The 21,778-nt window shown below is 57.0% G+C and overlaps 1 protein-coding gene across 1 annotated transcript; it reads right to left on the bottom strand.

Annotated features, from left to right (window-relative positions):
• Positions 1–194: 194 nt before the first annotated feature.
• Positions 195–21,455, bottom strand: ARHGEF18 (Rho/Rac guanine nucleotide exchange factor 18). Its single transcript, XM_068981368.1, has 19 exons — positions 21,373–21,455; positions 19,512–19,624; positions 19,213–19,353; positions 17,311–17,561; positions 16,466–16,591; positions 14,359–14,476; positions 13,244–13,492; positions 11,658–11,734; positions 10,167–10,345; positions 9,097–9,188; positions 6,663–6,845; positions 5,466–5,555; positions 5,041–5,169; positions 4,345–4,397; positions 4,200–4,247; positions 3,613–4,083; positions 2,923–3,241; positions 2,175–2,291; positions 195–2,089 (listed from the first exon to the last, which is right to left on the bottom strand). The coding sequence occupies exons 1-19, from the start codon at positions 21,438–21,440 to the stop codon at positions 1,935–1,937; spliced, it is 2,979 nt and encodes a 992-aa protein (XP_068837469.1). The 5' UTR covers positions 21,441–21,455; the 3' UTR covers positions 195–1,934.
• Positions 21,456–21,778: the final 323 nt, after the last annotated feature.

Raw genomic sequence — 21,778 nt, 5'->3', positions numbered from 1 at the left:
AGCAGGCCTTGGGCCTGGTGTCCAGGGCTCCCCAAGGTCCTAGCAAAACAGAGGGCCTGAGTGCCCCTGCCCCCCGCCATGCAGACTGCAGCACTGAAGTTCGGGCAGGTTATCCTAAAACAAAACCCGAAAGAAAGTGACTCCAGTCAGCTCCCCTTAGACACGTTTATTGCTAGAGTCAGGTCTTAAGTTCTAGAGCGGTTCAGACATCACCCCCAGTGAGGAAATGCTGCTATCACTGTAAAAAAGGATCGTCGGGTTGACTAAGGTCATGGTCACAATAACAAAGATGTGCACAGACCCCACGGAAGGAGGAATGTTTGCTCAACTCCTAACTTCACAAACGAGACTGGGCTGTACCTGGGGGTGGCCTCGGGGTCCTGGTGGGACGGGCCCATGGTGCTGCCCCGCTGCAGGCACCACCTGGAAGCCTCCTTGGCCGATTCCCACCATGTGGCGTCGAACGTAGCCCTGCAGGAATCCCCTGGGTGGGTGAGAGAGGATCCCATGGGTGGGGGCATGGGGCCCAGGAATGTCCTCTCCACGACAGGACAGGAATATGAAGTCAGCTTTTCTAAAGTGCTCCGATGCGTCTCAGGACCAAACACAGTGGTGGCAGGTGTGGCATGGGTGGCTGGACGTGTCCCGGGGGAGCGGGGTGCTGCTCCTCTGGAGCACTCCAGGACTGCTGTCAGCTCCTTGGCACTGCTGGCCATGGTGCCCAGGCTCCTGCTCCACCCCAGACCCTGTCTTCCCACCAATGCTTGGCGGGACACTGGGTTCTGCAGGGGAGTCTGGGCTGCAGGAAAAGCCTGGAATGCTCCCTGGCCCTGAGCCTGCACTTGGCCAGAGCTGGAATGTGGTGTGCCCACTGTCACGCGCGGCACCACCCCAACACCTGCGGCTGCACCATGAGGCTGGACTGGTGGTCCTCACCCTCCTCTGGGGGACTGATGACAACCTGCGACAGCTCACTGGACGTGAGGTGCCTGTGAGGCGGCCTTCTGTGCACTCGCTGCCAACAGTGACCGCCCAGGCCACGCTGGTCCCTTCCAAGCTCTGCTCCCACCGCTCTGTGTCACCCCAGTATCTGCCCATCCACTGGGGATGCCAGCTGGGGGCCACCTCACAGGGAAGGAGGACTCTCCATCCGGGGCTGGGACCCTCAGGCACGCGCCAGCCCTGGTGGAAGGCCTGGGCTTGGCTTCCCAGGCATTGAGTCTGAGAGGCGCTTTGGGAAAGCACCAACTTCGACAAGAGTAGGCTTTAAAAACCTCCACCAGATTAAAATGAGCGGTGGTCTGTCCCCTCCCGGTCAGCCGCTTTCAGGACGAACTTCTGAACCTGCAGGACATACCAGGCATGCCATCGGCCAACCCCTTCAGCCACCCTGCCTGCCCTGTGGCCCTCTGTCCTGGGTGAACTGTGTGCCACCCCTGGGTGGGCTCACATCCTGGCCTAGAAGTTCACCACGAACCCACTCGGGTCTCTGCTTTAGAAGTCAATTCGGCCGGATTCTGTGGACAGAGCCAACCCCACCGGGCCCCTTCTGGTGCCATCGTGGCTCGCTCCAGGGTCTCCTGGTGGCCCTGGTCACTACCTTGGAAAGAGCCCGGAGTGGGACTCTCCTCTACTGGAATGGGGCACTACGATGGCAGATGGCAGCTCTGTGGGTTAGCTTTGCTTCAACCTTCCATTACAAACTTTCCTTTTCATGTTAAAAAAAAAGGTTTACAAAGTTGCCCAGGCACCACTGCTAATCCTTCAGAGCGAGCAGCCTCAAGACAGCAGGCTAGCCCTGCCTGCCCCCATCCTGGCAGATGTCAGAGGAGGCCTGCTTGGGAAGGGGAGAGGGTGGGCTGGGGGTGGGGCGGGGCCACAGAGCATGAAGAGGGGGCGGTGCAGGGAGGGGTCTGCACCCTGAGCCATGCCCCCTAGAAGAAGATGACGTCTTCCTTGCCGGTTTCTTCCTTGTTGACTGGTGTGGAGGATGGGGCCCCGGGTGGGAAGGATGACCCCCAGGCCTTGAGGTGGAGGGACTCGGTGGGGATGTCGGTTGGGCCTGGGGTCGGGGCTGGGAGGTTGGGGTCTGGAAGAGAGATGGCATGGTGGGTGTCAGCATCAGCCAGGCACCGTGGGTGCCAGGGGGTAGGAGGCTGGGTGGGCTGGCTCACCTTGCAGGGGCGTGGAGCTGGGCAGGACGGGACTCAGTGAGCGGCGGTTCCGAGAGGTGTTCTCTTCTTTGCCCATGAGCTTGTTGAGAAGCAGCGGCTGCCTCAGGTCAAATGAGGCTGAAAGAGGGTGGAAAATACTGAGGTCTGCAGTCTCACTGTCAGTGCCGGAGCACTCGGACCTCGGCCCAGGGCCTCACCCCACTCCTCGTCCACACTTCCTCTAGTGCCGGTTCCCAGGGAGGGATGCTGCTCAGACAACAGCCCCTAATTCACTGACAAAACCCAGAGCAGACACCCCTGGCGAACCAGAGGGGCCCCTGGACTCATTCAATCTTCGGACAAGAGGCTCTGTGATGCTGCAGCCCAGGGGTCCTGGGACCCGGGCCCTGTTCCCCAGGAGGGCCCCAGAGCCTTCCTACTGGGGAACACTGGCTCTGGGGCAAGGACTCAGTGGGCAGTAAGCAGCGTCAGTCACCGGCACACTTCCCGCCTCTGCACGAGGGTTTCCGAGGCCCGTTTCTGAATCACCAAGGTGCTCCCTCGTGTCTGATCCCAGTTTTGAGAGCCAAGGTGGGAACAGGAACTGAGTTGTGAAGTCTCTGGGGGCAGGTAGGTGGTTGTGTGTGTGGCGCAGGCCTCAGCTCCATCACCAGCTGAGGTTTCCTGCCGGTGTCTGGTCCGGAGGTAAGGGGCCAGAAGGGCACCAGGTGAGGGGAGGGAAAGGGGGCGCCAGGAAGCCCCAACTCACCCGAGCTGTCCCAGCGCTGGGAGCCCCGGTTCTTGCCTCCCTTGTCCTTCCCGCCCTTGGTGGAGGCTGCCAGCTTGGTGGGAATCTGCTGCTGCACAGCCGCCTGCCTCTGGATCTGGTTGGTGGCACTCAGCAGCTGGATGGGCACGTCGCTCTTGGCCGGGGCGCTGTCCCTGCGGGCCACCTCGGGGCGCTCGGCGTACTCGGACCCCGCACTGGACACCAGCGAGTTGGGTCGGGGCCCCGGTGCTTTGGTCAGGGTCATGGATCCATCCAGCCCGTTCCCATTGAAGCTGGGAGTGTGACTTAGAGGCTGGGTCTGAAAAAGCCACACAGGACGGGTCCCAACACTGTTGTTCCTGCTGGAAGCCCTTCTTGGGGTGCCGAGGAGGGCCCACGCCCTGCGGATCAGCACGGTGCCATGCACCAGCCCCGCCCACACTTTTCAGGCTCCAGCGTAGGGGTGGGGTTTTTGGAGGCCGGATGGACCTGGTGTGCTTGCCCACCTCCCAGGCCAGGTGCAGCTTAACTGAAGCCTCTTAGCTCGGAGGGTCCCATCTGGGCATAGAGCCTGGTGTAGGCCTGATGCAGTCAACATTCCTCCCCTGTCCCAAAAACGCAGGCACGCACCCACCTACGCACGTGCACACTCAGGCTCTCAGGCACAGGCACCCTGAGGCCGGCACTCACCTCCGCCAGTGCCTCCGGCGGCAGCGCCCCGGGCGCTGTGTTCTGCTTCTTGAGCCGGCGCAGCACCTCCAGGCGCTCGCGCTCCCGCTCCACGGCGCGCTGGGCCTCGCGCAGCCGCTCCAGGTCGTGCTGGTAGGCCTGGCGCTGGCGCTCCAGATCCTCGCGCTCCTGGTTCAGCCGCTCCTGCAGCCGCAGCAACTCACTCTCACGCTGCTGCAGCCGCGCCGAGGCCTGGTCCAGCTCCCGGCGCTGCTGCTCCCGCTCGCGCTCCCAGCGTTGCTGCTCCAGCCGCAGCTGGCCCTGCAGCTTCTGCACGCCCGCCAGCTCCTCCCGCTGCTTCTCAAAGTTGCGCTGCCGCTCCTGCTCCAGCAGCAGGTTCCCGCGTGTCGACTGCAGCCGGAACTGCTTCTCGCGCTCCTGGATGGCTGCTTTCTGAATCTCCACGTAGCTGTCCTGTTGGGCGATGACCACCTGGGGGAGGGGAGGGGAAGGCCAGCTTTAGGAAGACCCTGGCTGTCCCCTAGCCCCCAGCCTCAACCTGAAGGAGGAGGGCACATGTGGCCCGCGGCTCCCCAAAGGCCCCGTACCTGGAGGCTGAGGAGCAGCTGGGACAGCGTCTGGATCCGCTGGACGAGCTGCGGAGAGAGGGACAGGGCCACTGGGCGCTGCAGGAAGCCCCGCCAGGTCCCACGGAGTGGGTGTGGGGACGCGGACACACAAGCCTTCACTTACCTCCAACTCCAGGACCGCGGGTGGGTGGGGGCCAAGGTCTGCACCTGGTGACTCTGCCTGGGGAGACAGCATCAACAGAGAGAGCTTTTAAAGACCAATCCGACCTGAGTGGGACCCACTTATTATTGATGAGACATCCCTTTAGCATGCGACCGGCTCCCTCCACTGCTCATCTGACTTGTGCCAGCCTTGGTATCTGAAGAATTGAGGCCGAAGGGTGGTTCCTGGGAGGTAGAAGGGTGTGGGGATGTGGGCCCATCATGTGCGAGGCTCTGAGGAGCCCAGAGCTGGTACTCTGAGACCAGTGCTTGGCAAGGGTGGGCCTTAGGAGCCAAAGAGAGGAACAGCCAGTGACGTCACATCCGTGGAAGGTGGACACCTGTGTAGACTGACAGCTGGTGGTCCCCACCTAGTACCTCTCACCTACTGATGAGGCCACTGCCCTGAGCGGGTGCCCTCCCCTGCCTCCCTCCTGTGCAGCCTCCCACCCTGCCCTTCCTGGGGAGTGCAGGAGGAACCCACACGTCCATTTGCACATTAACTATTCGTCACTGCCGAGCAGGGTAGCACTGGCTGCTATTTGCCCCAAGTGGGAAAAACCAGACAAACCAAGCACAGGCTGTTTGGCCTCAGAGGATAATTATAAGGACATGGGCTGACTCTGTACTGAGCTCAGGCACATCCCAAGGAGGCAACGTACCACCTTCGAGGTTTCCTCGGGGGCCCCCTGGGTGTCTCCAGGCCTCAAGTCCAGGCTGCTCACCAGGCCCTGCCAGTCTCGGGGGCTGAGGTCACTGCTGCACACGTTCCTCTGAAGACTGCTGTCTGAAACACCAAGCCAGGCGTATGAGCTGCCTCGGGTCCCACCTGCCCTGCTCCCGGCCCCACCTCATCCCCTGGCTGGGTAGGGAACCTGGGCCGCAGAAACTGGCCTGGGTGCTGCTGTTAGAACATGACTGACAAGCCCTGGGAAGTTCCAGAAACCTGACCCTGGTATTTACAGAAGGTCGAGGGAAGCAGCAGAGAGATGTTGAAGAGCAAACGCCCAGAGGCCAGGGAAAGGCACACCCTCCCGTGGTCGCCGAGCTCCGGGGTCCCCAGAAGGCGGCAGCACCGTTTACCCTTGCCTGGGCTTCCTGCGCTGCCCCCGTCTTCTGCCTGGCCGTAGGCGTTGCCCAGCCGCCTGCAGATGAAACTCTGGATGTCTTCAACTGCGGAAGGAAGGGGGCGGAGGGGAGGCGAGTCACCCTACGGCTCCGCCCTGGGCATTCAGAGCCACATTCAGGGACCCAGGCAGAGGCCTCACAGGGTGTCGGTTACCCCCTACCCTGGGCACCCCCCGCACAGGTGCTGCGCTTAGGACGCGCCAATCTACAGAAGATGTGGGATCTCAGGGGACCGTGGGGTGGGAGGTGGAGGGTCTGGGAGGGAACTCAGCATGGCCACTACCTGTGTGCTGACGATCACACAGACGGGCAGGAGACACAGGAGGTGGCCTTGGGGGGGGCGGGCAGGGGTGGTCACACAAGGTGCTTGAGGACACACAAACTTTGGCCAGGTGAGGAGGTGGGGAGAATATTCTAGGCTGAGGCACCAGACACGAGGGCTTTCAGGGCCCAGAAAAGTGATGACTAGAGACATGGGAGATGGCAGCTAGGCTGGAGGGAGCAAGACTGAGAGTCCACATGGGACCCTTCCCGCCTGTTCTCTTCACTCTGATGGAAAGTTCTGGAGGGCAGAGCCGTGTCTATCTTGCCGGCTGATGGAAGAGCAGCCCTGGCTGTGCTATCAGATTGGACAAGCACTGGCCATCATGCCTGGCAAACCCCCTGGCCTGGCACCGGACTCAGCAGCCGCGTGGAAGATGCTAGGGGCTCCGTAAGGACCCTGATGGCTCTGGGAAGCAGGCCGCTTATCGGCCAGCACCCCTCAGCTACGGGGACCAGGAGCCCCTAAAATGACCCACCAAACTTGTATGTGTGTCTTTTTCTGGGGAGAGCATCAGTGATCCACTGATCAGAAAGAAGAGGAACCATCTCAGTCAATTTGAGATCCTCCCTGCCCAGCATTGGGCCTGGAGCTTGGCAGGCACTGGGAATGTTTGAGTGAATGTGAGATGGTGCTTTGAGTCTGCGGCGAGGGGCTGGCACCTGAATGGTCCAGGGACCTTCCAGCTCTAACAGAACGGAAGTGGGCAGAAGCACGCGGGGATGGGGTGGCTTGTAGGCCACACAGGGCTGTGTGCCCAGCCTGGGGTCCCCTGGGAGGCCCCAGGAAGGATGAGGGTGGGCTGCAGCGGTGGGCTGGTGGCTACTCACTCTCACTCATGGCTGACTTGAGAATTAGCTCGCCCTGCAGGTTCTCGGGAGGGTCCCCTCCCCGGAAGAGGAGCCGAGACAGGGCGAGGTCCTCGAGCCCGCTCATCTCGGCCATCTCCAGGTAGATCTGCTGCTTCTCGCTCAGGCTCTGGGCGATCTGCTGGTCTTTCCTGTTCAGTCGCTCTGCAAAGCGGCCGTGAGGTGGTGGTCAGCCTCCTCTGGGGTGGTTTCCCCCAGGAACCGGCTGTCATGATGCCTTGCTGGGCCAGGAGGGCCTCCGGTGTTCCCGCTGACCTCATCCTGTCCTGGACCGCTCCCTTCATCCAGAATTCCCGAGAGACAGGCAAGGGTGCGGCCCTGCCTCCTGCTTGGTTCCCTCAATTATAAAAAGATCAAACATGGCGGGAGTGTGTGTGGGGGGCCATAGCAGACCAAATTGATTAGTTTGGGACAAACCGAGAGCCTTTAAAGACTTAGTTTTCTGATCTTGAAAGCCTTCTTACAAGTCTCTGGGTTTTATACTTTTTAAATTTTTATTTCTGGCCACATTTCACAGCATGGGGGATCTTAGTTCCCTGACCAGGGATATCAACCCGAGTCCCCTGCAACGAAGTGTGGAGTCTTAACCACTAAACCACCAGGGAAGTCCCTATAGCTTTTTTTGCTGCTGTGACTACGATTTATTTCACTAGACTTTCTCACGTGACTGCTAGTATAAATATAAATATATATATATATACACATCCTATTTAGCTAAATTATTTAGTTCTCTTACCATTTCCAATAGTTTTCCAGTTGATTCTATCGGATTTCCTAGGCAGATAATCCTGTCACCTGCAAAAAATAATTCTGCCCCCTCCCTTCCAATTGTGATTTTTTCTTTTCTATTTTCTTTTTTGGCTGTGCAGAATGGCTTGTGGAAGCTTAGTTCCCTGACCAGGGATTGAACCTGTGCTTTTGGCAGTGAAAGTGTGCAGTCCTAACCACTGGACCACAAGGGAATTTCCGCAACTGTGATCTCTTACTTCTGTGTCTTCCCATTATTACCCTGGTTGGAAAGTCCAGGGTGGAGATACTGTTGGTGGTGATGGTGGTGGGGGGGCCCTGTCTCGATCCTAGCTTTGATGGGAGGGTCCCTGACCTTCCAGTGTGAAAGATGAGATTGGCTTTCGGTCCAAGATGGGAAAGAAGAGTTCAGTGAAGAAGATACCGATTTCTAATTCACCACGACTCGTCAGGAATGGGTGACAACGAGACATTCCTGGATGTCTGTGGAGATGTGTCTGGGCAAGGCCTGTACTTTATTACCCTTAGGCAGGAATACAAGAGTGAGAAGGGGGTGAAATAAGCACTATGTTAGCCTGATACTTAGCAAGGGGTCATGGGGATTTCCCCTTTCCTTTGAATAATTTTATTCCTGAATACCCTCAAACGTGCGCCTCTCCCCACACAGAGAAATAAAATACGCGCTACCTAATTTTAGGTGCTTACTGCTTCCCTGTTATCTAAGTTGAATATAAAGATCATGATAAGAAAGGGAGACGAGGGGAGTTGACTGAGATCACAAAGTACTTGGACTTATTCTTGGCAATGACCTCGCTGAAACTGCACAGGAAGCTGTGAAAACTGGGGAGGAGAATAAGCACGATGTGGTCCAGCTATAAGATGGAATGTTATTCAGCTTTAAAAAAGGAAAGAGTCTGTTGCACGGATGAACCCTGAAAACATCATGCAGTGAGATAAACCCGTCACAAAGGGACAAATGTCCCCGTTGATAAGAGATGTCTGGAATAGCTAAATTCACAGACAGTAGGACAGAGGTTCCCAGGGTCTAGGGGTGGAGAAAGAATGGGAATGATGGCTAATGGGGATGGGGTTTCTTTTGGGGGTGAAGAAAACAGCCTGAAACTGTCCGGACAGTTGCACCACCTTTTGTTATAGACTAAAAGCCACTGCATGGCACATTAGGAATGGGTGACCTGTGTGGTATGTGAAATACAGTTTGATAACATGGTTAACAAAATATCCAGGTGGAAGAGGAAGCCGGTGTGGCTGGTTGCAAAACCAGGATGGCCTGAATCCACTCGACTTCAGGAGGAGGCCATGGGGGTCCCAGCTCTTACAGGGACCTGGAGGGTATGACACACTTGACGTGGGATATCACATCGAGTCCCTTCCTGAGCAAGGACCCCAGGAGGAACCCCAGAGCCCCTCATCCCTTTCCCACACACTCCCTGGAAGATCACTGCCCCAGGGCGCGGGCCACCCCACAGTTCAAGCCCTGGATGTGTGGGCAGTGACCCGCTCCATGGCCAGCCCTCATGGGACAGGAGGGAAGGGCCACCACTGGGCCCAGGAGGGCTCCTGGGACCGTGTCACCAGGTGAGGGCTGGGCCATGGGTGTGGAGGCTGGACTGACTCCCTCCCCCCTCACCTTGGAAGTCCCTCAGCCTCACAGCACGCGTCTCGACCACCTTCTTTTCCTCTTCGGCCTCGCTGAAGGGCCCTTCCTCCTCGTCTGGGCAGCTATAGGGAGAGGGGACGGATGGGTGAGCGCACCCCAGGGACTGGCTGCCTCTGAGCTGGCAGAGGTCCACCTGGAGAAGCCACTGAAGAAAGCATCTCTGATGAGCTGAGAGAGTACCTTGCTAACGGCCAGCCTTGAGGGGGAGACACAGCCATCAGCACGCATCCCGTCTCCAAGCGCTGGGAAACAACCGGCCACAGGTTTTAAACCCCTGGACACTATTTGGGGCAATTCATTCCCTGGGGCCTCCCAGGCACGGGAGGCTGCCAGCCCAGCAGAGCTGAAGCTGAGCACTGAGGGGAGGCTGAGCAGACTAAGGGAAGCTCCTGGGTATAAAGAGAGGCAGCAGGCTGGGCATGGGGGCCAGACCCCCGGCCCCATCTGAGGACCATGAGCCAGGCATCACACGGAGCCACAGGGCTGGGGTCTGGGGTTGGCGGGGGAAGAACAGCCCGCTTCGTGGGAGGGGGACAGCCCACCGATGCAGAAGATTAGAGCTGCCAGCCCTGCATCCCTGTCCCAGAGACACGCACTGTCAGTCATGTCGGAAGGAGCCAAGTGGGGCTGTCTGTCTGCCCTCAGATGAAGGGACGGACAGAGCACTGAGGTGGAATGAGGGGGAGGGGAGAAGCACAGGGGTCTCCCACCTGCCTGCGACCCCGGCGCCCCCACGGGCACTTCTAGGCCTCTGCCAATTTGCCAGCTGCCGAAGCCAAGAGCTTCCCTGGTGGCTCAGTGGTAAAGAACCGCCTGCTAATGCAGGAGATGCGGGTTCAGTCCCTGGGTCAGGAGGATGCCCTGGAGGAGGAAATGGCAACCCACTCCAGTATTCTTGCCTGGGAAGTCCCACGGACAAAGGAGCCTGGTGGGCTGTAGTCCAGGGGGTCGCAAAGAGTCATACAGGACTGAGTGACTGAGCAACGACAACACAGCTGAGGGTGCAGCCGTGGGGTGGGAAGGCCCACCCGGCTCCTCACCTCTCCACGGCCCTCCGGATGTGGGCCATCCAGGTGTTCCTGTCTTCCTTGGAGCTGGTGTAGATCTCGTACATCTCGGGCCCGCGCAGGGAGGCACTGATCAGAAACATGGCTTTCTCCTCGTTGGCTACCTCCCTCACGATGAGCTTTTGCAGCGAGATGACGGGGCGCTTGGAGTCCTGCACGGGTGGGAGGGGAACAGGGAGGGTGACCCTGTACCTGCTGCTGCCCCACGGCTGTGGAACCGCGAGCTGGAGGGGAAGGGGACGGGGGTGGGGGCGTGCACCCCGCTTATCCTCCAATTCAAGGCAGAAAGGTTTTGCCATCTAGGGGGAAAAATGCACTATGGTGATGATATCCTCACATCATTTTTCATGTGTCTGTTCAATGTGCTTAAAAGATGTTTTATGATCGCTAATGCATGTATGCTATACAAAACTCAGCAATATAACAGCTGGTGGTCTATGGTAACAAACACATCTTCCTCCCAAACCTGTGTCCCAAACAATCAGAGCCAAGCAGTATTCCTAATCTCTGGGCATCCCCCAAGAGGCAGTCCTCTGACTGACCAGTAGAAGGCACGCTTGTTAACTGGTTGTTATGGGCTGAATTGGTCTCCAGCCGCCAATGACCCTAGCGAAATCCATATGCCGAGGTCCTAATCTCAGAAAACACGATGGTACATGGAGACAGTGTCGTTAAAGGGGTGATTAAGTTGAAGTGAGGGCTGAGGGGGGTGGCCCTGACCCAACAGGACTGGGGTCTTTCTGAGCAGAGGTGATGATCAGGATCCAGGCACACACAGAGGGTGGCCAGGTGGGGGACTTGGGGAGCAGCAGACGTGGTGTCGCCCTCGTGGGAATGAACACACGGCACGCATGGCGCTTGCTGGGATCAAGGGCGTGACAGCGCTACCCACTTCTGGAAACTTCTTGAGAAGCCAGTTTAAGTCTCTGGGAAAGGGATGAGACTCCAGAGTTGAGTGACAAAGTCCCTCTTCCTCTCCAGGGGACTCAGCAGTGGGTATTCACAGGTAACCCAGGTGAGAGGGGGAGGAGGCCGACTCTGGTAGACAAGAGCCAGGTGGAGTGGATGGACCCTAGACTGACTCCACGTCCTCCCCAGCGGGGAGCTCCTGCAGTGTGGCTGTTCTAGGACCAGTGGGCCATGCGGCCAACGCAGCCACAGCTCACAGGATGGCGGCTGCCTGAGCCGTGTCCTCAGGGGTGACCGGGCAGCCTTGGCATGACCCTGAGGCCCCCTCAGGCCACTGCATGGGACTTGGTTTTGGCAAAGTCTACTCCTGCCTTGCTGGCACCTCCTGGCCCTGGGAGGGCCTGGGATGACAGGGTACCAATGGGTGTGCTTCCCTAGCCACCGTGCTCTCGGGCCACTCCCTGCCCCAGCACTGAGGCAGCCCCCTGGCTGCTCCCGCCGCTCGGCCGCCTCCGCATGGGCAGGTTTCGAGCAGTGAAGGGACAGGACACGTACCACGGATGCAAAGACGTATTTCTGATCCTTTTCTTGGAGCAGCAGCAGCACATCTGTCAACAGGACTGCGAGGACGTCTAAAGGGAGAGCATGAAAGGAGATGTCTTTCAGGGTCCCTGTGGCCGTGTGGATTCCGCCAGGCAGACGGAAGCCCAGGTGGCTTCGGCCCAGTGGCGCTAAGTAGGTGCTATGATGCTTCTGCAGGAGCCCGGTGTCGGGGGGTGTCTCAGCTTCAACTTGACCCCTCCCCTCCCCTCTCCTGGTTTCAACATTTAACAGCGAACCCCCTGGACCCTCGCATCCTGCCTCCTGTCACGGATATGCTCTCGTCCCCAGGCGCCCGAGCTGCCTGGTGGTGGCAGACTTGGAGCCCTGTCCCTCTGGGGACATCGTGAGGTGACCGCCCGGCAGAGCTGGTACACGGGGTTGTGAATCCCAAGCTGTGTCTCTAACAGCGGCACTAGCGCTGTGGGAAATGAAGACACTGCCTCCTCGGGGAGCTTGCTCAGGACACCCCACCCAAGTTAGATACCCTCCCCTTACGGAATTCTCCTGCACTGAAGCCTGCGGGGTTCCTCTGAAGCACGTACTGAGCTTTTCACTGTTTTCCAGTTTACTTCTGTCTGTCCACTGACTGGAGCCCCATGGGGGTAGGGCCTCGGCCACCTGCCTTGGTGCTGGGCACATAGGGGGGTCTCAGCTGTAAACTGTATCTTCTCGCTGCTCACCCACTCACGTGGAGAACAGACACTTCCTGTCATCTGGCCACCTGTGACACTTCCCCAGAGATCTTTAAAGATGCTGAGGCCAAAGGACAGGCGATGGGTGTTTCCAGAGGCTCATGGAATGGACAGGACACTCAGGGATGAGCCCTGAGCGAGCTCTGGTTTGGAACTGCACAGCAGATCTGGAAAGGAGGGCTTGGAGCTCGCCCCAAGCAGCAGGGGGGACACCCAGGTCGCCTCCTCTACCCCCACTGGGGCCTGTTACTGTTGTTTAGAACCCTGACTCCCTGCTGAATCAGGGGGTCATGATATGCTGGGTTTCTGCTCAGGAGTCGGTGACTTGCTGTGCCCTCTTCACCTGGCGGCCCTTGCTGTGTGCACCATACCACCTCCATCACTAGAGACGGGGGCACCCCTGCAGCCACCTCCAGCTCGCTCCTGCTCTGACTCTGCACTCCTCCCAACTCAGTATATAGCCTTCCTTTAGCCGTAAAGTGGTGGCTCTGTGTCAGCTGGCACCCACCACTCCAAAATGGTGCCACTGATCCAAGACAGCATCCACCACTCGAACATTACACCCACCACTCCAAGGCGGTAACCTTGATCCAAGATGGCAGCCATCACTCCAAGATGGTGTCACCAATCCAAGATGGTGCCACTGATCCAAGATGGCACCCACCACTCCAAGATGGCACCCCCACTCCAAGATGGCACCACTGATCCAAGATGGCACCCACTACTCTAATATGGTACCACCAACCCAGGATGATATCCACCAAGCCAAGATGGTGCCGCTGATCCAGGACGGCGCTGACCGCTCCGTGGCGGCGCTCAGCAGAGGCGGCCGGGGCAGGGCTCTACCTTTCAGGCGCCCGGAGGTGGTCTTCCAGCAGAGGGTGCCCTCCAGGTGGAGCTGCCTCTGCAGCATGTCCTCCTTGCGGAAGGTCAGCCCATTTTTGAGCTTGCTGGAGGACTTGAGGTCCATCTTCCCCGCGATCTCCCTGAGGCGCTGGCCCTTCTCACACTCGCTGACCCTGGCGTCCACTTGTGAGATGGTGTCTTTGATGAGGCTCAGGGCCTGGGTCAGGTCTCTGTGGTCCTCGGAGCCAGCTGCCACACATAGCAGAGTTAGCGCTTTCCTTGGTCTGCATCCACAAACGTGACAGAGGCAGGCGGGCTATGGGGCCGAGGAGGTGTCTCCCAAGGCCACGGCTCAGAGCGGCCTCGAGAGTCACCTTCCAGCTCAAGTCTCCTGAGAGGTAAACGCTTCTCCTAAGTAAAGGTGACAGCCCAGCGCCTGGCTGACACCAAGACAGAGCGTTTGTCGAATGTAGAAGCTGAGGCGCAAGTCAAGCGATTAAAACGGCCCTGCACAGCCCTGCTGGCCACTCCTGGGTAACCAGCCTCCCCCTGCCCTCCAGCTCTCCATAAAAGACTCCCACCCCCGTCCCCCAACCATCACCAAGGGCTGGCTCCGCCCACTCCGAGGGCAGCGGGACACCTGCATCCTCCCACTGCCCAAATCCCCTGGAGAAAACAAGGGAGGTGTGGTCAGGACTGCCCTGGCCGCTGAGAACCCTGGGCTGGGCTACATGCTCATCTTCTCTGCCCTCCATGGCACCAGGCATGTGACACAGAGGTCCCCCAAGAGTGACCTTAGCCAGAACACAGCTTGCACCCTTCCACTGACTCTCCAATACTGACTGGGGACTGTTCTAGTCGAGACTGTGCAGGAACTGAAGGGGGGCGGTGCAGGCAGGGGAGACCAAACACCCTGTGTTTCTCAAGTTGGAAATCCCAGCCACTGGAGGGTAGAGTCCACAAGGTGGGAGCTCAATTAATGATCGCTGAGCCCGGCTGAATCCAGGACAGACTGCAGAGTAGATTGTCTAATCCACCATTAGGACAGGGGGCGGGGAGACCGAGACCCTCCTCCCCACCCAGCGTGGACAGGCAAGGCAGGAGGGCTGGCATACCTTCTGTATTCTGGATAATTCGCTCCACCAGCACGGGGTACTTGGTGATGCGTTGGGTGACCAGGAGGATACATTCCTGCACGCCGAGCCGCCTCACAATGGAGAAGTTGCCGATTCTCTGTGAAATGGAGAAGACAAAAGCCATGCCGTGTGGACATGTTTCCTGCCAAACTGTTCACGGTGGGACACGGGGGGCTGGGGACCCTTTCCTTTATCAGTTCATGGGGACCTTTTCTTTGTTGCTTCACCAGACACTTGAAAGCAGGAACCGGGCTTCCCTGGTGGTCCAGTGGTTGAGAGTCCACCTTGCAATGCAGGGGACACCAATTTGAACCCTAGTCCGGGAAGATTCCACATGCCGTGGAGCAACTGAGCCCACATGCTGTGACTACTAAAGCCCGGGCGCCCTAGAGCCTGTGCTTCTCAAAAACCAGCTATTGCGGTGAGAAGCGTGTGCACTGCAGCGAAGAGCAGCTCCCGCCTGCCACTAGAGAAGGCCAGCACGCAGCAACGAAGACCCAGCACAGCCAAAAGTAACTAACCAAATAAAAAATTTTAAAAAGCAAGCAAGGAGTGCCTGCTGTATACAGAAAGGCCAAGAAGCCAGAGGTTGACTCACTTGCTGTAAAATGCAGGGCTCTGCAAAAGCCATGAGGAAGAAACCAGCTGGTGTGGATTTTGGGAATCACCGGAGAGCTGTCCACACACACACGTGCACATGTGCAGACCCTAACACTGCGGACGGCTGATGAGGCCTTCTGATGCAGCTGGGCCTGTGGTCCCTGCAGCAGCTCCCTGGTGGCTGCTGGTGCGTGCCTCTGGCTAAGAGCCCAAAGAGGCAATCATCTGAAGCCATCCTTTCTTTTTTTTGGCTGAATTGTGCAGCTTGCGGAATCTTAGTTCCTCAATCAGGGATTGAATCCAGGTCCACAGCAGTGAAAGTGGCAAGTCCTAACCACTGGATGGCCAGGGAAAGCCCTGAAGCTGCTTCTTGGTGGGGGCTGAGGGCAGCTTCCCGTGCTTCCTTCTGCTTGTCTGTCCCCACTGTTCTGGTTTGTGTTTTAGGAAGGCCAGGAACCACTGTATTTTTGACTGTGCCATGGTGGCATGTGGGATCTTAATTCCCCTGACTAGGATCAAACCCGCGCCCCCTGCATCGAAAGTGTGGAGTCTTAACCACTGGACCGCCAGGGAGGTCCCGGAGCCAGTTCGTAAGAGGATGGGAGGGGATGGGACAGAGACCTGAGACTTGGCTCTGTTTCCTTCTGTCTCATGCAAAACCCCCACCTGCAAGGGGCTTCTGGTTCAGGATGTCAGGCGGCCTGGCCCCGTGCTCATCACCAGATGAATTCAGACCACTAGACGACCCTTTCCCTGTCCCATCGGTCTGCTGCCGGGACAATGGAGTGAAATTTAATGACTCTCCACCCTTCACTCTAGACCGTTATTTACTGGGTGTCACTTTGGGGCACAGGCTGCAGGCAGGGAGCTTTCTGGGGCCCTGTACTGCTGCAGGGCACACGTTGACAGCAGCCCATGGCCTTGGCCCGGGAGCACCTCTCCCGACCCGGCAGGCAGGGGTCTTGGCTCCTGGGCCCTGAGCACCCACATGCTGTCAGGCAGAAGACAGGTGTGGGTCATTCCATGGGCTGATGGGGACGAGCAGGGAGCAGATGGGCGGAGGACAGAGAGGGGCAAAGGCTTGGAGGCCTTGTATCTGCTAGAACATCTGAGGCAGGGGAGGTGGCTCCGGAGGGGCAGGGAGGCCCCGTGTGATGACACTTGTGTCCCCTCGACAGTCTGAGGGACGGTGGTCACCCACTGAGTGGCATCTCAGGGGCCACCCTGCTGTGGTCCACGCCTGCTGTGCTTTACACCTGGGGATTTTCCAGAGCTTTCATGGCCCTATTCTGAATGACTCTGTGGTTAAAAATGAGGCAGAACCTGGAAAATCACTGGTTGTAACAAGTCCTTTATAAAGCTCTCCAAATGCCTACAGTTTTGTGGGAAAAACAAACCAAAAAAACCGCTCCCCATGAACAAACCAAAAAACCCACCTACTGCAAAAACAATGTTTTTAATATAAAGAGATAATTTTCTTTTTTACCTTGATCAAGTTTTGAAATTTCTTGTTTTGCTGCAGCAGCAGCTTGTAGTGACTGACGGCGTCGTTGTGGCCGCTACAAAAGACGCTGTATTTTTCTTTCATCCTCTCTCCGTTTTCACCTGAAAACTGAGGAGAGGTGTGGACCTGTTACTAGGGGAAACATGGAAACTGCCGGGGAACGTCTTTGCCTCGTTTGCCTGAGTCTGCTAAACCACAGATTGACCTGACTTGGGGTTTCACTCTCTTGTCTGGCTTGCTGGCCCCAAACAAAATGCTTCAGCACATGGCGTCTCATTAACAGGGCACCGAAAGGGCAAAGGAGAAAACTTCTGCATGTCACAGGCGCTTGTAAAACACCCCAAAATCCAACCAGGAGGAATACATTTAAGCGAGAGAATGTCAGAAAAAATTCAGAGGTGAAAAGGGTCTTCTTTTCATGAAAGGGTCGTCTTCTCCTTAGTTAGGTGACTTGCATGCTCCGGGTGATTCGAGGGCAGATGAGGGGTTCTGGGTCCCCTCTGTCAATCTCGGGCTCGGCCCAGAAGTCCACTCAAAAGTCAGTTTGGGGTGAATGGCCCTGCCATCCATGGCAGTGGTCCAAACACCAGGCAGGTGTCAAGACCAAAAAAAAAGTAAAAACTGGCCAACCAACCAACCAAACAAAAGCACAGCATCTACACTGGATGGCGTCTTGACAAGCACGTTTGCTGTTCAGGCCTCTGTGTTTCTGAGCTCCCCTGCCTCAGATGGGCAGCTGTGAGAGGCCAGGACCACTGTCCTTGGGGGCTGGGCTCTCAGCAAACAGAAGGACAGAGTGGGGTGGGGGTGGGCCTGGCCATACCCACCTGCTGAACCAGGAGGTCCCCGATCTTCCGGATGACGTAGTTGCGGGCACTGCCCTCCTCTAGCGACTCCAGGCGGCGCTCCTTCAGCCGACACAGGAAGTGGCCGTGCACCTCCAGCAGGTCTTCGGCTCCTGGGAACAGGCGGCTGACGGCCTTGGGGCTGAATTGCAGCTCCTCCCGCAGGGCCCGGGAATAGACCTTGAGCATGATCTTGAGCGTCCGCACATGGTGGGCCTCCGTCTGCATCAGCTCTGAGGGGACCGGGATGCGGGAATTAGTGGTGCAGGTTGACACCCCGGCTGGGCCCTCCCTCGTCTCACTATGGGCCAGTCTGGCCTCTCAGCTTTCCTTGAAGCCCTCATCATGGTGGTCTGAGCTCCCAGGGGCCACGCCTCCCATCCTCCCTAGCCCAGCACTGCCCAGGGCCCAGCTTAAGGAGGTGGACAGACATCAGAAAAGGGAGGACTGGATGTGTGCCAAGACCTCAACTTCACAGGAGGGTTTTCTGTCTAATGTCAACTGAAGACGTTTTCAGGCTGTTTGAAACAAGGCTGTTCTGATGGACATCCCTCCCTGGGATGTGAAACTCACATGCTGGTGCTGTGTCAGAGACCCGCCCCAGACTGTAACTGATGGGAAAAGCGAAGCTCAAGGGAGGATTTTTAATTCACATTAAAAGCAAAGAAAGATTAGATTTTGTGATGAAGTTTTTCTGTTGTTTAACTCAAGGTCTTGAAGCTGTCAGAGATGAAACAGAAGTCAACAGGATACATGTATACGGACGGCTGATTCCTGATGCTGTCCACCTGAAACTATCACCATGTTGTTCATTGGCTGTTGCTGTTGTCACTAAGTTGCGTCTCTTTTGTGACCCCAGGGACTGTAGCCCGCCAGGCTCTGCTCCTCTGTCCATGGGATTTCCCAGGCAAGAATACTGGAGTGGGTAGCGAGCCATTTCCTTCTCCAGGGGATCTTGCCAACCCAGGGATCAAACTTACGTCTCCTGCTTGGCAGGCAGATTCTTAACCAATGAGCCATCAGAAAAGTCTGTCAATCAGTTATAGTCCAATATAAAATAAAAAGTTTAAGGAAAAGCTTAACAGCATCAGCCCATTCCAGGGCTGCCAGCCACGGGGCTGGAAGGACTCTGTGCTTGTCCAGAAGTGGAGACAGCAAGGCAAAGGGCTGTCCAGATGGAAGCGGTGGACTGCCCACCCACCACCGGCCCTGTCTGCAGGACCACTGGCTGACCCGGGCTCTCCTCTTTGCCCACACCCCCCACTTGTTCTGGCCCTGGCAGGGAGCTAAGTGTGTAAAACGTGGAAGGAGATGAGTGGACACCACTGAGCTGCAGGGAGGGGGGCCTGGAGGGACCCGCCGGGAGCACCAGCCCAGGTTTGGGCAGTGTCTGGAAGCTATGGTTTCCATGGTGACCATGACATCTGGTCTCAGGAGAGTGGCTGCTCACGGCCAGCTTCTCTGATGGTTACTGTGAAGGGGTGCCCCACTGAGAGCCAGTGTTACGGTCACATTCAGATGGACAGACCCGCCTTCATAGCCCCCATTGCAGCTCTGTCCAGGCCTGTCTGCAGTCATCTGACTGGGGATGGCTGGGATGGGCCTGGGTGGTCTTCTCCCTCGGGGTCACCAGCAAGGTGGGGATGACTCAGGACTGGGCATTGGGCCATTCCCCTCCCTGGGGACTGATTCTCACAAAGTCTTGCCCGGCCACCCCATCCCTGGCCTGGAAGGCCCAGCTGCCCTGGGACGAGGGGAGCAAGTGGAGGGGGCCACGTGGTCTCAGGGAGGGTCGACAGTGGAGCCCCGGCTCCCCAGTGGAATCAATTAAAAAAAAAAAAAAGAGCAAAGAAGAAGAAAGAGAAGGCACACAGGCCTCCTTACCATAAAGCACATCCTGCCTTTTCACCACCTCCCTCTTCTGTTTCTTCACATACTCGGGGTCCACAGAGAGGCTCCAGGACTCAGCCTCGAACTCGTGGGTGTCCGCGTCGACCTCGCCTCTCAGCGAGGCAGTGTAGGGGTCTGAGGGAAGGACAGGAGGCTGCTGCTCGGCGGCTGGGGCCTGGCTGGCTCAGGGGCTACCCCCCACCCTCGTCCCCTGGATGCCTGCATGTGGGTCTCGATGCCTCCCAGGGACTGGAGCCCACGCGACACCCGGGGAAGGATCGCGTTGACGGTACCTTCTATAAAGATGGGCTCAGTGCTGGAAGATGTAAGAAAAAGAGAGTCATCGGCCACCTGCTTGAGCTTCGGAAACAGTGCATCAGTTTCATCCATCTCTCCTGTGAGTGGTCTAAATAGACATAAAAACAACTTTAAAAAACTTGAATTAAGCACGCACGTGCACGCATGCACGTACACACACACACACACACACACAGTCTATAAGAGCAAACCAGGTTGTTACTTGATTTGATTAGATACTATTTGAGAACTTTCTGGATGTCAATATAAGGCTTAACTATGTCATAAATCTTTATTTTTCTTCCTTTTTCTGGCTGTGCTGCATGGTTTGTGGGATCTTAGTTCCCTGAGCAGGACTGAACCTGCACCCCCTGCCATGGAAGCGCCCAGTCTTAACCACTGGACCGCCAGGGAAGTCCTTGTCACAGATCATTTTTTAAAATTAGGAGACTACCTGTGAATGTGACATGACGAGCTCTTCCATCAAACTAACTGTTTTTTGAGGGGGAGGGGGTATGGTTGATGTACAAAATTATGTACGTTATGGGTGAATAACACAGTGAACCACAATTTTTTTGACTCAACTTTAAAGGTTATATTCCATTTATAGTTATTATGAAATATTGGCTATATCTCCTGTGCTGTTCAATACATCCCTGTAGCTTATCTATTTTGTATGTAGTAGTTTGTGCCTCTTAATTCCTTGCCCCTATCTTGCCTCTCCCCACTGGCAACCATTAGTTTGTTCTCTGTATCTGCCACCAAAACAATTTAATGTTCAAGTACATTCTATGAAAAAGTGAGTGAAAGTGTTAGTCACTCAGCCGTGTCTGACTCTTTGCGACCCCCTGGACTGTAGCCACCAGGCTCCTCTGCCCATGGGATTCTCCAGGCAAGAATACTGGAGTGGGTTGCCATTCCCTTCTCCAGGGGATCTTCCCGATCCCGGGATCAAACCCCAGTCTCCTGCATTATAGGCAGATTCTCTACCATCTGAGCATCAGGGAAGCCACCCAAGTACACTCTACAGGTGTATTAATTAAATGCTTCCTTTCCTAGCCACTGGTGCCCTCTGGAATCCCCAGAATTCTTTCCAGCCAGAGCAGGGTGGACACAGCTTCATTCCCAGTCTAGACTAGAGGGAGAATCCTTTCTAGGGGAAAAGAAGATCAGCTTCTTGTCCCACCGACTCATGCAGCGACATTTTTCTTAACATGAGGTTTTCTACTTGAACGCTGCTGAACGCAACACTTCGAGAACCACCTCGAAGCCCTAGGAAAACCAGTCTAAAGCATAAATAATAGGATACAGACTCCGCAGCGACCTCAGCAGACTTCCTGCCTGGTCTGCAGGACAGAAAGGAGCCCTGTCCAAGGGTCCTTCAAGAGCAGGAAGCAAACTGGCTCCAAATGGCTGGGGACCCCAGAACACATCTTTTTTCCCCCTTCCCTTTTGAACTTTTTATTTTGTATTGGGGTATAGCCGATTAACAATGTTGTGATAGTTTCAGGTGAACAGTGAAGGGACTCAGTCATACATATACATGTATCCATTCTACCCCAGACCCCTCTCCTATCCAGGCTGCCACATAACACTGAGCAGAGTTTCCTGTGCTATAGTGTAGGTCTTTGTTGGTTATCCGTTTAAAACATAACAGTGCAGAACACACCGTTTTTGAAAAAGAAGAGGAGTGAATCTCCCAGGCAGGTGTTAATGGGAATCTTGCCTTTTGGTGGTGTGGTCCTGCCGAGGGTCTCCTTCTAGAGAGGCTGTCTGAGGGGTCCCTGAGGAAGCCTCCCCACCTACCCGCTCCCTCCTTTCACCAGCCCCTGGTGGCAAAGGGGGTACCCCACTCACCCAAGTCTCGTCCCGGTTCCCGCTGGGCTGGGTGCTGGCTGTGGACCCCCCTTCTGCAAGACCGTCATGCCGACATTCCTGGTCGGGCGCGGGCTGCCATCGGACAGGAGGGTGGCCCTCGGGTGCTCCTTCAGGGATGCTGCGACGGAGGCAAAGACAGAGTGGGTGCTGAGGAAGTGGGCGGGGTAGCGCAGGTGGCCCGTCGGGAGGCCCTGCTCCGACTGGGGCCGCAGCGCTGACAGGATCTTGGAGGTCAGCAGCTCGTTGTCCAGGAAGATGCTCTCGCTCCACTTCCTGGGGAGAGAGCCGTAGAAAGAGAGCTCAGGGCGGCTGCGGGGTGCGCCCTCCCTGTCACCGCTCTTGGAATGCCCGTTCCCCATGGTCACGCTCTGGGCGCTGAGACCCG

Source organism: Capricornis sumatraensis, chromosome 9 (genome assembly GCF_032405125.1).
Source record: "Capricornis sumatraensis isolate serow.1 chromosome 9, serow.2, whole genome shotgun sequence".
In the NCBI taxonomy this organism is placed as follows: domain Eukaryota; kingdom Metazoa; phylum Chordata; class Mammalia; order Artiodactyla; family Bovidae; genus Capricornis; species Capricornis sumatraensis.
The sequence above is the reverse complement of the archived record's forward strand: the minus strand, read 5'-3'. Positions and strand labels throughout refer to the sequence as shown.